Below are 16,354 nucleotides of genomic sequence, written 5' to 3'. Positions count from 1 at the left end.
ATGACGTCATAAGTTATGAAATTGTGTTCAGATACGCTTTGGTATGTTTTCGAGAGAATTAAAGAAAAACCAGGTGGTTAATAAGTACCGCGACCTGGAGACTGCCTTATAAAGAAAGAACGCGACTTAACCCGTTGACCTCAAATTCAACGGCGTACACGGTTTGAGACCACAGTGTACCAAGAAAGCTGTTAGGTCATGTTCAATGCTAGGGGCAAACGATCCACTACATACAACTTCCGAACCACGCTGGAAGACTGACAAACAATAATGAAGACATGATTGGATGATTTTTTTTTTACCTACCTAAGCTGGTAGCCTGGAGCGGCTATTCCAGCGTAACCGTAACTAGTAGGTGAGCTCACAGGGCTCAAACCTGACGACAATTGGATGAAGGGGAACTTTTGTTATTTGTACTTTTTCTTCATACATACCTCCTTCATCACATGCAATTTCTAAAAATAGCTTTTAAACCCGGAGGTTTAAGGTCTAATATGGTTTATAGGCACACAACACCATTCAATGTAAAAAAACTCAAAAATCTTAAAAATGGCACTTAATCCCTTCATCCACTCATGTCTTCCATTGGGTAAGCAACTTTACAACTATTGTCAAAATAAATACCACAGATGTATGTATATAAACAATATATTTATTGCGATTCGATTTAACACAATTTATCACGGTTCACGGTTCACAACCATTGATTTATATTTGTAATAATTATTTAAAAAATATATATACATATATCACACAATCATTAGTATAGGAACACACAGCCTAACGAGGGTATTATTTCATACACATAGGTATGTGTACAACTTTATCGATGCTACCAAACTTCTATTGAAAGCTGAATATAATGGATTTTCTCCTAAACGTCAAAACTCTTTTAATTTTAAATTAATTAAACGGTTTCTTTCTGGAATATACAAGTATTCCTGAAGTGTTTATCGTATTTTAGTACCAAATAATTATCTCTTAAGAATATATATAGATTTTTAATGAAAAAAAAAATAGAAAATCACTAATCTTAACTATTGTTCCAATAAACTCTATTTCATTAAATAAAAATGTAATTCTCTAGGAAACGTCTTAAAAATCGATTTTAATTCATTCGCTTGTCTATAAACTATAGAAATAAAAAATAAAAAAAATGTACATGATAAATGCGGAACTTTAGTAACATTTTCGTTAGTAACAAAAATGTGGATTTCGTTTGTCATAATACATAAAAAACGCGTCATCATATTATGTGTCATACATATTATGACTGTGCATTTACTCGAGCCAACATCGACAGTCATCCGATAACAATAAAATTATCGACATCAAATCCTTTATCTATATAGTATCTTAAATAATTGCATAATGTGAACACTAGGAACAAACATAGGCTTGCGTTGCCGGCGGCTCGAATTAAGAAAATAAGCAACTCTTTTAGGGGGCTGGGTGTACTACAACTTTTCAACAAGATCCCACTAAACGTTCAATTACTACCTGTTCATAGATTTAAGAAAACTGTCAAGGAACGTTTGTGCAACAAGCCATATTATAAATAAAGTTAAGGATTATTTACGAGATGGCACTACGTGGGAATGAGGCGTTCGTTCCTGGCCTTTTCATTTTTCATTATTATTATTTATTATTTTTAAAAGGTATTTTTTGACTTGTTGTTTCGATTATTGTAAATATTTGTAATTATTTAAGAAGAAAAAATATATATAAATATATATATATGATAAAAAAGCCCGCTGAGTTTGTTTGGCCGGTTCTTCTCAGGACTGTGGCTTTTTTTGGAACCGGTGGTAGAGTTAACATTGTTATTTTTATTTTGACATTCAACAAGTGTGTTATACTGACATCTAAGTTGAAATAAATGATTTTGAATTTGAATAATATTGGTTGCATATTAAACTGGAAAAGCGGCTAGTCGCGCGATTTGACGACCTTGCGGTTAGCCGCTAGCGAGTAGGAGCGCTATAATTTAATTTTGACGTTTACCAAGATTTTGGTGCATCGACCAATCAGCAAATTGTTGATGGCAATAATAACACAACGAATCGGCAATGGATATAATATTTGGATATGTCCGTCCTGCTCGCACTCATCAAATGTACGATAACTCCCGAGCAGAACAGAGCGATTGATGCACCTTTAAGTTAATTTGCCAGCCCCTTACCCCCTATGTTCCTAAATCGATTTGAATGACAGTCTATTTACTCGGTCTTCTTGGCTTTTACTTTCGATTTATCTTTGCCTTTTGGTTTGGATGGGTATATAACGAAGAGTGACAGTTGCGATGCGCACAGCAATAAGGCCACCACGTTTTGTACCTGAAAATTTAAATTAAATTCAGCTTTTCTTTGGTCCGTTGACTAAGGGTCCGTTCACACAGACCGGCTAGGAGAGTTGAGCAGATTTTTATCAAGTTTGAAACAGAGTTTTGAGTAATTGTCGTAAAATTTATTTTTGCATGTGCACTTTTTAATATGCTTTTATTAGCTTCAGACGTATGTATGTAACAGAATATTTGAACATGATTTTGACCCCCTCCAAAACGTCGGATTAACTCGAAATTTGGTATACATATTAAGGACCAATGACAATTCAATATTAATAAATAAAAAAAATTATGAAATTCAACTAAAAAATGAAAAATAAATAATAGTTTAAAAAAACTACCAAAATACGCTTTCATAGAAATTCCAATAAAAAAATAGAAAATAAATTTTAATAAATTTGAATTAAAAATAGTGTAAGAAAAAGTGATTTTATTGTAAAAAAGCGTGGGGTGCTTTTCAGGATATTATCAAAATAACCTTTCTACTCTTATCTGTTCATAAAATATTTATGACTACTGATACCATGCACCCCAAGCATTTTTACAATAAAATCACTTTTTCTAAAATCACTTAAAATACCAAAGCAGTGGTTAACCACACAAACACTTACCACTAAGAATTTATTCCTCAATATAATACCATACAGTAGCCACATGAACGTGACCACAGTTCCGGACAGTATTATAGGGAACGGCATGCCTTCTGTGCTCTTATTCTGGATGATCTCTTTCTGTGAAACAAACAATTAGAACGGTGATCGTCGGGCCGACAAAGTCACACAGTTTATCAACGTAGATCAATGCATCAGAAAACCGAATCTAAAATAAGAATTGGAGAGCCTTGTTTTTGGGCCAGAAATAGGCAGCGCAATGGTGATACCGGCATGTTCAATGGAAGAGTTTAATAATATATTTTTATTGCCCTTGTTGTGGGCAGGCGGGTATACGGCCCACCTGATGGTGAGTGGTTACCGTCGCCCGTGGACTTTAGCAATGCCAGGGGCAGAGCGGTAAATGTCTACCGTTAAGTACTCTCCATAAGCCTCGTTTGAATAAGGACACAATAGTTATTTATTTATTTGGACTATCAAACGTGTTAAGGTTTAAGACAGTCAATTCTCTGTCTTTACTGGTGGTAGGACCTCTTCTGAGTCCGCACGGGTAGGTACCACCACCCCGCCTATTTCTGCCGTGAATCAGTAATGCGTTTCGGTCTGAAGAGTGGGGCAGCCGTTGTAACTATACTGAGACCTTAGAACTCATATCTCAAGGTGGATGGCGCATTTACGTTGTAGATGTCTATGGGCTCCAGTAACCACTTAACACCAGGTGGGCTGTGAGCTCGTCCACCCATCTAAGAAAAAAAAAAGTTAGCAGTGAATATAATTCAAGGCAGAGATATTTAAGGCTGTTATTCTTTTTGTTTTTGTGAAAAAAAAAGCAAAACTCACCAGTCCAAAAAGCGGTGAAGCTATCAAATAGAACATGAATGCCGTTATTATTGTCCCGAATCTGGTCTCCACGAGCTTAGGATCTTCGGTCTGGGCGTATCCTATAAGAGCAGCTGACACAGCACCGGCCAGACCGATCTGAGCCCAAACCTTGACCTTCTGCTGGGTGTAATTGAAGTATATAACCACGTAGATGATATTTAAGGCCAGACCGAACATGTTGACTTGAATCATGGTGTCGTCACGGAGTATGTAACCATATTGCAAGTTGAGGATGGTCCTATTGTAAAAATATTTATGTTTTTGAATGACGTAATTTAGTGACAAATGGGATTCTGTGTCCGCTGGGTTTAGTACCATTGCTCTGTCACATAGTATAAGGTAAACGTAATATCAGATTACATTTTTCAAGAGATGTAGAGAAAAAAAAACTAAATTCAGTCATTTATAAAGACACGATGAATTCATTACACACATTTCATGTTACGAAACAAAACATGGCAACGAGATAAGTGCTATCAAACGAATAAATAATTGTGTGATTTTACAAAATGGCTTCTAGTTACAAATTGAGTACTAATGGCAATTGGCACTTTGTAGTCGTCGTGGCCTAAAGGATCGAACGGCCGGTGCATTCGTGTTGAGCGATGCACCGGTGTTCGAATCTCAGGCGGATACCAATTTTTCTAATGAAATACGTACTCAATAAATGTTCACGATTGACTTCCACGGTGAAGGAATAATAACACCGTGTATTATAAACCAAACCCGCAAAATTATAATTTGCGTAATTACTGGTGGTAGGACCTCTTGTGAATCCGCACGGGTAGGTACCACCACCCTGCCTATTTCTGCCTGAAGCAGTAATGCGTTTCGGTTTGAAGGGTGGAGCAGCCGTCGTAACTATATTGAGACCTTAGAACGTATATCTCAAGGTGGCTGGCGCATTTACGTTGTAGATATCTATGGGCTACAGTAACCACTTAACACCACGTGGGCTGTGAGCTCATCCACCCATCTAAGCAATAAAAAATAAAAAAAGCAAAGTAGAGGGTTTTAGAAAAAAAATGTCTGTGAGAATATCACTTAGTTGAAGATTAATAAAGGCTTTTTTACCTTAACAAGCACGAGTGGTATCGAGCCTTCCCAACTAAACACACAAGTCATTTAGGCGGATTCGAAAATTGTGGGGTTATCATTTTTTGCAACGATATCGCTCTTACATCGATCCAAGGAAGTCATTCGTGAACACTTCATATGAAAAACACAAAACAGTTACAACAGTTTTGTGCCAGGCCTTGCCTATGAGTCTATCGCGTAATTGTCGTCAACTCTAATGGATGACGAAATATCTCAATATGACATCTCGCAAACACCTTTGTAGCTGTTTAAAAATTTAAGGAATCCGTCAAAATATTAAATCGCGTTAACGATTTTCAAGGCGAAATGAAAAATAATTAATAATTATTATAATAATAAAATAATAAATAACGAGCCTTGCTCAATGAGTTTTTCAATTAAGTAATAACGTATTTGGTAGTAAATGTGTAATAATGTAAGGTCTTCATGTAATGTTACATATAGTTTTTCATTGTTTTTTATATAATGAACCGCTTTTTTTTTATGCATGCAGTCGGTACCTGTAATTGTGTTAGCATTTAGTGTGAAATCAATGTATATGATACCTGTAATTTTCTGTGCTGATGTATAACATGTTGGTACCCAATAAATAAAATAAAATAAAATAAATAATATTGACGTTTTTGTGAAGAACAAAAACATGGGGCTCTGAATTCTTCCGGGTTTAATGATATTACGTATAATATACATATTAATGATAATTTTATAGCTGTTTATTTAATCTTTCACCTAAAGTTTATCTGAATTCGGGTAATTATGATAATTACCCATTAATATGACACACAAAATATTAACCACAATTCATTGAAACTACTTTATGAGCACGAGCCATTAATCACAAAAATCATAAGAAACTAAATTGTTGGTAGTGTTAATAGGATTGTAACAGCAATGCATATTTTAAGACTAGTTTCATCTAACTGTACATATTTGACAAAGAAGCAAATCAACTTCAATAAAATAAAATGTCATCAAAAAGTATTACATTATTTAAGGTAACTAAAGACTACGGGTCAGACCTTCATAAAATTTAAATGGGAACAGATGAAAATCACCAGTTTCCAATTAAAAAGTACACATAAAACTGAAGTCGAATTGAGAACCTCCTCTTGTTTGATGTCGATTAAAACAAGGCCTGATATGGGGACGAGATTTGAGAGCATGGCCATTGTTCAAATCCGATAAGACGTCGGGTGCATTCGTGTCTAGCGATGTAACGGTGCTCGAATCCCGCAGGCGGGTACCAATTTTCTTAATTTTTTTTTTTTTCGCCGGACTTCCGCCCTTCTCTGGGGATGGCGGGTGGGGTATGTCAGAGTCGAACTGACTAAAACCTCCTGTCGCTCAACAACCAACGTCCAAACCTCGCATGAGACAGAACTCATGAAAATGCAAAGGGGGTAAAGTGAAGCGTTTAGTGCGAAGCACATCTCTCCTATCACCCTCCCCCTAATGAAATACGTACTTAGCAATTGTTCACGATTGACTTCCACGATGAAGGAATAACATCGTGTAATAAAAATCAAACCCGCAAATTTATAATTTGCGTAATTACTGGTGGTAGGACATCTTGTGAGTCCGGATGGGTAGGTACCACCACTCTTCTTATTTATGCCGTGAAGGAGTAATGCGTTTCGGTTTGAAGGGTGGGGCAGCTACTGTACTGTAAAAACTCATACCTAAGGACTCATATGTATGAGCTCCGGTAACCACTTAACATCAGGTGGGCCGTGAGGTCGTCCAACCAACAAAGCAATAAAAAAAATCCTCCGGCGGCACGTGTTCACGGACCATTGCTACGATGAAGACTTTATATTGTATCATAACTTTAAATTTGCTGTATATCTTTATCTACACTACTTTTGTAGGCAGCGGCTTGGCTCTGCCCCTGGTATTCCTGAAGTCCATGGGCGACGGTAACCACTCACCATCAGGTGGGCCGTATGCTCGTCTGCCTACAAGGGCAATAAAAAAAATACTACACTACAGGCAGTGAAGCGGGAAACAACAAAATCAAGCTTACATAACAACACCTCCGAGGAACGGCATGATGCCGATCCCGCGAGTGCTGCCCTGCTTGTATATGTCCCAGCACATGAAACTGCCGGAGAACATCTGCCCGATGGTTACGAAGGCCGCTATCGAGCCCACTATCTCTTTGTACGGTTGAAGAATATCCGCTAAGGCGTCCATCTTGGAGGATCTCTGTAAAAGAATGTTTATTACAACCTGGTTACATTCTCTCTGGACCTGGCGAAAGGGAAACGGGGAGGGGCTTCACATTCCAGCGAGGTCCAGAGATATTGTAACCGAGCTAAACAATAGTGGTAGCTATAAAGGTCACTACAACCCGGTTACATTATCTCTGGACCTGGCGAAAGGGAAACGGGGAGGGATTTCACATTCCAGCGAGGTCCAGAGATATTGTAACCGAGCTATAGATTTGACGGCAGATTCTTTGTAGTTGTTGTTTTCACAATGGAATTTCACAATTTGGAATGTACGGTTTACACTAGCATTATGTATTTTTAAGGTTAATAGAGCCCAAAGGAAGTTTGAATGACCCTTCCACTTTTCTATAAGCTATAAATTTATAATCGTAAGCACTCGTGAATTTGCTTTATGCGATTTGGTCTTTTAGGAAAGCTTCATACGCGGCATTTACTTTGGTAATTAAAGGTGCGTTTTATTTGGTACTAGCGACCCGCCCTCGCTTCGCTTCGGAAACATTAAAACACACATGAAACAAAAAAAAAACAAAAAAAAAAAAAAAATTAAAAAAAGTAGCCTATGTTCATCAGGGACAATGTCGGCTTCTAATGGAAAAAGAATTTTTCAAATCGGTCCAGTAGTTTCGGAGCCTATTCGAAACAAACAAACAAATCTTTCCTCTTTATAATATTAGTATAGATTAGAATCAACAGTTCGATGTTTTTTAATTCAACTTCATTTAAGTTTATTCCATTAAAATAAATTGCTGAAGAACTTTTTTTGTTATGGTATTTTGTCCAAATTTTAAACTTTAAATGGCTTTCTCTCCTTGTAAAGTTGCTTTTTTTTTACTACTTAAGCTGATAGCCTTGAGAGGCTATATCACCGTCGCCTTAACTAGTAAGTGAGCTCACGGGGCTCAAACCTGATGACGTTGCTAACACGAACCCTAGCAAGAGCCGTGCTTCGCAGAATCTACCACCGGATCGGAAACGCGACGCACTGAGAAGATCCGGCGAGAAACTCAGTGGGCTGTGTCTGAGGGTTAATTTACTCGTCGAGCCCTTCGTCGCAACTAGTCGCAAGCGACGGGTTCGACGAGAACGATGACCGGTGCAAAAGTTGCAAAAATGTTGCTTAAACCAAATAGCCTTTCATCCCTCGTACGGTACGGGCTGCTCGGACAAAAGAATATACGTGACATTGAAACTTGTCGGTCGCAAGCTCACCGCTGACAGATACACCATATGTCATATATACGTAGTCGACGACAGATATCTCGTTTACACAATAGCTACCACGTAAATATCGCCGCATTCCTTCAAAACGAGACCTAAGTTTTGACCGAATTGGAATAACCCACAATTCGCAACGTATCATTTTGTTGCGTCACAAATAAGCAAGATCAAATCGCCTGAAAAGTACCAATTTATCGTGTTTATCTTGTCATGTCGAATTGTTATCATTTAGTTAGGTATACAATTTATCTATCAAAATACCGTTTTGCTAAAATTCATTCGTTTATCGTGTAGCTGTGATCTTTGTACTGATGCATCAACAACTTTGTTAGCGCATGTTGCAAGCGATTACGTGTTCCGGTATTCAAAAAGGAACCTAATGCCAATGTACCAAGGAGATTGAAAGTAATGTTCTCAAGGTAAACGGGACGCCGTAGTGTGGACTCCGGAAGTCGCTGCTAATGAGGGCATATACTAAGAAAAAAAAACATTCACAAAGTCTATCCAAAATGAAAGACACGTGTTGTTAGTTTGGAGGTCGCATTACGAAACACAATTATCTAACGACACTAGACTTGTATGAGTGCGTGTGTTTAAATTAGAGCATTGTTTGCCAAACTATTAGTTGTTACGCAAATCGATCTTTGAAATAGTTCACAAATTTTTTACAGCTCTGATGTATTTGGCGTTGTGACTTTTTAGTGACACAAATGGGCGCGCTGCCCTGAAACTGAGACTTTTATAATGGTTTAATGCCGTGGACGATATTTCTACGGCCCGCGGCAGAGCAAACAATTTTAGTAGAAATAAAAAATACTATTATTTACCATCTTTTTCATTACAGATATATTTTCACCCGCAACGTACCATCGCGGTCAGGGTCATCCGTGGTTATCGCACCATCTCTTTTGAGGCAGCGTGTGTACTGGCTGGGACGCCGCCTTGGGTCCTGAAGGCGGAGGTGCTCGCCGCTGACTATCAGTGGCGGGCTAACCTTCGTGCCCGGGGCGTGGCGCGTCCCAGCCCCAGTGTGGTCAGAGCGCGGAGGGCCCAATCTCGGCGGTCCGTGCTGGAGTCATGGTCCAGGCGGCTGGCCGATCCTTCGGCTGGTCGTAGGACCGTCGAGGCGATTCGCCCGATTCTTGTGGATTGGGTGAATCGTGACAGAGGACGCCTCACTTTCCGGCTCACGCAGGTGCTCACTGGGCATGGTTGCTTCGGTGAGTTCCTGCACCGGATCGGAGCCGAGACGACGGCAGAGTGTTACCATTGTGGTGGCGCCGTGTCCTCGTCGCAAAAATAGGAAACGACTTGTCGTTGCCGAGTGTTGTGGCATCGATGCTCGGCGACGACGAGTCGTGGAAGGCGATGCTCGACTTCTGCGAGTGCACTATCTCGCAGAAGGAGGCGGCGGGGCGCGTGATAGACGCACAATCCGGCCGCCGTCGAGCGAGGGCCAGGGAGGCGGATCTCGCCCAAGGCCTGGCCCTCTAAGTGTTTCGGGTCCCCCTCATATGTTGGTCTGGGGCCCGGCGAAGGGGGCCTAAGAAGACGACGTGCAAGCTGCTCTGCACGCGTTTTACGCAAGAGCATCCGGGTGATGGAAGGCCGGCTATCCTCGACCGACGCTGGTTCTGACCCAGAGGGGTATTTCGTAGGATAACCTATTCAAACCGGCGCCATCTAAGCGGGCTTCGGATAGCCTGCCGACCGAGAGGGCTGGTGGTCGTGGCGCCGACGATCGCTGGCCCGGCGTCCCGAGGGGGAGGGTGATGGGAGAGATGTGCTCCGCACTAAACGCTTCACTTTCCTCCCTTTGCCTCTTCATGAGTTCTGTCTCATGCGAGGTTTGGACGTTGGTTGTTGAGCGACAAGAGGTTTTAGTCGGTTCGACTCCGACATGCCCCACCATCCATCCCCAGTGGAGGGTGGGAGTCCGGCGATTTACTCCTGACCAAAAAAAAAATGTTTTCACGCCTATTCCTAATTAATAAGCTACCCACGTTGCATAAATAATAATTATAATCGATTTATCTATGGGACAATCACCTTTTGACACTTGATATTAAATATGTCAATTGACTGGTGGTCAATTAAACAGTCTAAAAATGTGTGGCCCGCAGTGATACCTCACATTGTCCTATGTGGCCCTTGACCAGAAAAGTGTGACAGCTGGTTTAATGGATGAATGTGCTCACGGTACATCTGGTATCAAGTGGTCAACGGAACCTATAGACAATACACAAACAACTATACAGTAGGCAGCGGCTTGGCTCTGCCCCTGGCATTGCTGAAGTACGGCGACGGTAACCATTCGCCATCAGGTGGGCCGTATGCTCGTATGCCTAAAAAGGCAATAAACAAAAAACTATCTTAAGGGTTCTAGTCATTAACGATGAAAAAAAAAATACATTAGAAAAAATATGCATTATAATTGAATGTATGCTGTGTAGGTATTATTATATCAGATAGGGTTTAAAATGATAAAACTAGTGATAAACATTAAATATCTTCAAAACATTTTATATAATATACTATTAAAAGTCCTAAAAAGTCGGACATACATAATAGAAATACTAGGAACAAACACAAGCTTGTTGTGCCGATGAGTAGGTTACATAAGATACGAAACTCATTCGGGTGTTTGTCTGTGCGCCTGTACAACAAAATCCCACAAGATGTTCAGAACCTACATATACATAGGTTTAAGAAAACTATTAAAGAACATCTGTGCAATAAAGCTTACTATAAAGTCAATGATTATCTAGAAGATTGCACAAAGTGGGAATGAGTTGCTCGCTCCGGGCATTTCAATACCGTAGTAATTGTTACGTTATAATACTCATTGTAAAAAATTCATATTTAAAAAAAAAATAATCTAATATTAAAAAATAAATAAATAATAATTTCATATTTAAAAAAAAAAAGACATGCCCGCTGAGTTTCTTGCCAATTCTTCTCATTTGACGTTCTCTTGTGAATTGGCGGTAGTTCTTTTGACGTTCAACAAGTATGTACTTTCATTTATCTATACTAATATTATAAAGAGGAAAGATTTGTTTGTTTGTTTGTTTCGAATAGGCTCCGAAACTACTGGACCGATTTGAAAAATTATTTTTCCATTAGAAGCCGACATTGTCCCTGATGAACATAGGCTACTTTTTTTAATTATTTTTTTTAAGGAAGCGAGGGCGGGTCGCTAGTGTTGAATAAAATTTTTTTTATTTCATTTGATTTCATTTGATTTCATTTGATTAATGAGTAATAAACAAGCAAAGTCTCTTTTTTAAGGTCCTTGTACGCAGACTAGCGTACGGACCACCTGATTGTGACTGCATTCCGTCGCCCATGGATGTCACCAATGCCAGGGGCACAGCCAAGCCGCTGCCTACCGCTGATATTTCGAAATGTACTAATTTATAACATGATGAATACCGCAAAATCGAAAGTGTTTGACGGTTTAAGTTTCTTTCACACAGCAACGGATCCCTTTTGGCAAACATATAGTTTGTAACCCGATCATTGGCGTGTTATTAGAAACAGCCCACCGAGTTTCTCGGTGGATCTTCTCAGTGGGTCGCTTTTCCGATCCGGTGATAGATTCTGCGAAGCACTGCTCTTGCTAGGACTAATGTTAGCAACGTCCTCAGGTTAGAGCCTCGTGAGCTCACCTACTCATCCGGTTACGCTGGCATAACCCCTAGGTTACGAGCTTAGGTAGAAAAAAAAAACGATTAAGTGTTTCCCGAAAAAAATGTAACCTGTTTCATTATTTTAAAACTGCAGAGATAAAACGCCGCGCAAAACAATATAGCGGTCCGATTTTAAACTCCAATCAGTTCCATATCATTATTTACAATTAAAGGGTTGTGCTTTAAACTTCCTTGATTTCAATCACGGACGCTCTTGTTGATTGAGAGTGACGCGGATCCGACGCACACCCACCGGTCAGTGACGTCACTACATTGATGGATCGCCAGGGAAAAATTATGTAGTTGTTTAAAATAAATGTTTCGCTTGAATGGTTTTTTAATCATATAGGTACGCAATACCTAACCGTGCAAATGAATAATATCAAAGAGGAAAACAAGAACGCAGTCAAATTAGTAAGGAGTTTGAATGGAACCATACATCTTCGACTGGTTTCTGGATTATTTTTTATCGCCTAAGATTGAAAAACTGTTTACGGCCAATCTCATGCTAAGCGCTTACGTGAGCTCATAGACGTGAACTACAAAACTAAGTCATAAATGTGGCTTGCTGTTTCACCCACCTTTTATACCGGAACCCATGACTGCCGCGCGGTAGAAATAGGCGGAACGAGGATATTAAATCGTGGGGTCTCTAAATGCTTTGCCAAATTTGTACTTTGTCGGGGAGTGGATCTTCTGATTAAAACTGTTTCTTGTTATTTTTTTAAAGAAAAAAAAGTCACCTAAGCGAAGTGAAAATTGTTAGGTTGAGAGATGAACTCATAAAATTCGTTGTTTCCGGCGAATACGCGACGCGTCGTGGCACAGCACCAGAGCAAGAACTCCGTTTTAAGCTAGTTGCTTGATTTTTTGTCTTTTAAAGCTACTAAGACTATCATGTAGAGCCATTGACTTGTAATGTGGCTCGTTAAATTGCAGGGTATTTATCGCCGTAAAAGCTGGATAGTTATTGTAAAATTGTGCCCACCAAAATATGCAAAATCAAACTCGGCTCAACTCAAGAGTTGATAATTATCAACAACCGGTATCTTAATTGAGGTCACGAATTTTATTCAACGATTTAAATTGCAACTTTTTTTAGGTGTAAAATGAGAATATATCTATTTATATATATCTCATTTGTACTTGGAATGCATTAGGACAAATGCTAAACAGGTTATGAAAATATGGTTTAATGCTTACCTGGCACAGGGGACACCAAAGCCAGTTTCAAAGGTGGGCAGTTCTAAATTTAAATCATGTTGTTGTGAGAAAACATATTCAGATGTATGTATATGTTAATAATGACAATAATTGTGAGGAGATTTTATCGCTCTGGAGTTCTAACTGCTACTAGCTTGTTGTAGACACCACCATCAGCGGCAATGAATTGTTAATATAGTGTATTAAAAAATTTGTATTTTTGATCTTTTTATAAAAAATATATTGTATAATTAATAAGATATTAAATGAATATTGTATAATAATTATAATAAGAATTACACATTTTTAGGTGCAAATTTGTAACATCAGATTGGACGATTCAATTTTTAGCATCAATGAAGGTATAATAATATATGATATGAATTTTGATAGTTGGGGCCAAAAAAGTATTTGCACTTTTCTATTAAAAGATAAATATTTATTGAGTTATCCTACAATGTCTCTGGAAAATATAATTTTCATTTACATCTTCAAGTTGGAATTACACAAATATTTAGTTCCTTGTTCCCCAAGAATTATAGGTTGGTCCAATATTTGGTGATTTTATACACTATCTTTGGTAATGATGATATTGATTTTATACACTGTCTTTGGTAATGATGATATTTGTATCCAAAAATATATTGCAACTAAGTCACTTTATTGAGTAAGGCTTGATTGAAATGAAGAGTTGGAAGATTCTTAACTCCATTACACTGTAAATTCAATATAATACAGAAAAATTAACATAAGAGAATCTACGTAAAACTGCTGAGCTCTCTGTTTCAAGTGCTTTTTGTAATGTCTATTTTTGTAATGTAGTCATAGTTTAATTGCATACTTTTGTTAAATTAAACTGTTTTTTTGTATGTATCCCAATATCTAATTTCAAACTCAAATCTGTAAGCTGATTTTAATACAATAATATGTTACTAAAAGAGTTATTCAAAGAAGTCAAATGCACCAAATATCTTAATCGTATTAATTCAATTGAATTTTAGAAGCAAATCCACATCCAGTACATAAGGGAATTGTAACCAGCATTTTATTTATGAATTAGAAAACAATAAATATAGTCTTGGCAACTAAATGATGTTCTTGAGTTTTTCGAATGTTATGAGACTATTTATGTAAAAATTAATTTATTTAAAAAAATAACTATCTTTTTTTTTTTTAAATCGACCACGCTTCATTACAATCACTACATTGTATAAAACAAAGTCGCTTTCTCTGTCCCTATATCCCATGTATGCTTAAATCTTTAAAACTACGCAACGGATTTAGATGCGGTTTTTTTTAATAGATAGAGTGATTGAAGAGGAAGGTTTATATGTATAATAACATCCATTAAATAATGGAGAAATCAATAATAAATTACAGTTTCCGAAGCGAAGCGAGGGCGGGTCGCTAGTTGTTAATAAAGAACAAATGAAATTTTACGAAGAACTATGTATCTAATGTGTAATTAAGTAGTTTTGATGGAAAGCTAGGCGGTTCTATTTATTTTTAATTTTTATTTAAGTGGGGAATTGAGTTCCCGGCTTACTCGGTGATAAGCGGTTACCGTATTTTGTAAACGTCACAATTCCAAAACCGTCGTCCACCAGGTCTCATGTTACGTTGGAACATTATTTTTAAGTCACAAGCTTAACCTTTAAAATACAAATAACCTTGAAAAGTTTTACTTACTTAAGTTTTATTTATTGGTGTCTTAAATTACATTCACTACGACTAGGTAGATATTACTACTATTATTATTGTTTTAAATATAATTTCCACTTCATGTGTTATGTACGTCGCGACTTGCTTAATTCACAATTGAAAATGTTTCTAAAAACTAAAAACTCAAACTAAATCACAGTTTATTCATTGAATTGTGTAGTTCATGAACGATTTGTTCTAAAGAACTGCTCCTTTGAGTGAGTTAAATAAATTCGTTCACTTTCTTGCGTGTTTTTGTTCTGCAGCTACACGCTCGAAATATGTACAATGTACATTCGGAAATTCCAGAATTCCTTTATTGTTGATTGAATCTCTGTATTGTTTGTAATGTATATTAAGTAATTTGACCTGTAAAAAACTGATTCTTAACATTTAATTTGTAAAAAGATCAAGAGGCAGATACTATTAATGAATTGATTTTGAAAAAATAAAGTAATTGCATTTTTGATATGTACGGATTTTATTCAAAGTAAACACACAACTTTAATAATTTTATAAACAATTTACGGACCTAAGCTTGAAGACTGTTTGAAGTTGCTATCCGGGTAAAGTTCAAATATTGGAATTGTAACTTCATAGAGTAAGATTTTACTGAATACAGAAAAATGAAAGGTAAAACGGAAAAATACGACTATAAAACCAAAGAAACTATGAATCAATTTAATGAAACGAATTAATTTTGCAGAACGAGACTTAGTGAACGATTTTGCCTAACTCTAGAAGATACCCATAGATTATACACTTAATATATAAGATACCGGTAAAATGGGGCGATTAGGGATTGAAAGGCGAATCGGGAAAAAACCGGGAAAATCTTTCGACGCTCAATATAAGTTTTATATTCGTTGCAAGATCTTCCATTTTTTTGTAGTTTAATAGTAGAATGTTGAAAGTTCACAAAACAACTCTGAATATGCATGATAATAGCTGCTAACTTATAAAAAATCGCGTTTCAAATTAACTTCCTGTGGTGGTCATTATTTTAGTGCTAGAAACTTTGCTCTCTTTTATTTATTTGATAATAATAGAAGACGACTATGATTTATAAACGTTATTTAGTGTTTGAACCAGCATATATATTAAAGGTAAGTCTCAGTTGTTATTGGTTTTAATGTATTTGATTAAATAAAAATACATGTAAAAATCTGTTGTTTTTGGGGATATTGGGGACGTCTTAGGTACAAATAACAACGAAAAAGGGGTCAATTGGGATGAGAATACGTGAAATGGAAACGACCTAAGTATAAATAGGTACAGGTTTGTAGGGTTGTCTATGTAGTTATAACAATATTTTTTAAATTTGTTGGTAAAAATCTGGTTTATCGTAGCGAAATTGGGAATAAGTCTTTAGTT

General features: G+C 37.4%; 3 protein-coding genes across 3 annotated transcripts in view; all 3 read right to left on the bottom strand.

Moving 5' to 3' along the window:
• mmd (disintegrin and metalloproteinase domain-containing protein mind-meld) overlaps nt 1-16,354 on the bottom strand; it is a 937,314-nt gene that overhangs the window by 184,353 nt on the left and 736,607 nt on the right. The window lies entirely within an intron of this gene.
• Nucleotides 1-16,354, bottom strand: part of sni (SDR family oxidoreductase sniffer) — a 241,398-nt gene that overhangs the window by 116,188 nt on the left and 108,856 nt on the right. The gene's annotated exons all lie outside the window — the stretch shown is intronic.
• Nucleotides 633-15,175, bottom strand: LOC114248917 (sugar transporter SWEET1). The gene is made up of 5 exons (XM_028182351.2): nt 14,969-15,175; nt 6,959-7,140; nt 3,796-4,075; nt 2,956-3,075; nt 633-2,336 (listed from the first exon to the last, which is right to left on the bottom strand). The coding sequence occupies exons 2-5, from the start codon at nt 7,126-7,128 to the stop codon at nt 2,220-2,222; spliced, it is 687 nt and encodes a 228-aa protein (XP_028038152.2). The 5' UTR covers nt 7,129-7,140; nt 14,969-15,175; the 3' UTR covers nt 633-2,219.

Source organism: Bombyx mandarina, chromosome 10 (genome assembly GCF_030267445.1).
Source record: "Bombyx mandarina strain Sakado chromosome 10, ASM3026744v2".
Lineage (NCBI taxonomy): Eukaryota > Metazoa > Arthropoda > Insecta > Lepidoptera > Bombycidae > Bombyx > Bombyx mandarina.
Note: the sequence above shows the minus strand (reverse complement) of the source record. Positions and strands in the feature narration are given on the sequence as shown.

What these genes read in the sequence shown, in the direction of transcription:
- LOC114248917 (XM_028182351.2), bottom strand. Translation starts at nt 7,128, where the DNA reads ATGGACGCCTTAGCGGATATTCTTCAACCGTACAAAGAGATAGTGGGC. An exon ending in CTTCACCGCTTTTTGGACTG is followed by an intron (nt 3,076 to 3,795) that starts GTGAGTTTTGCT and finishes TTTGTTTCACAG; the next exon opens with AAAGAGATCATCCAGAATAA. An exon ending in TGAGGAATAAATTCTTAGTG is followed by an intron (nt 2,337 to 2,955) that starts GTAAGTGTTTGT and finishes TTAAATTTTCAG; the next exon opens with GTACAAAACGTGGTGGCCTT.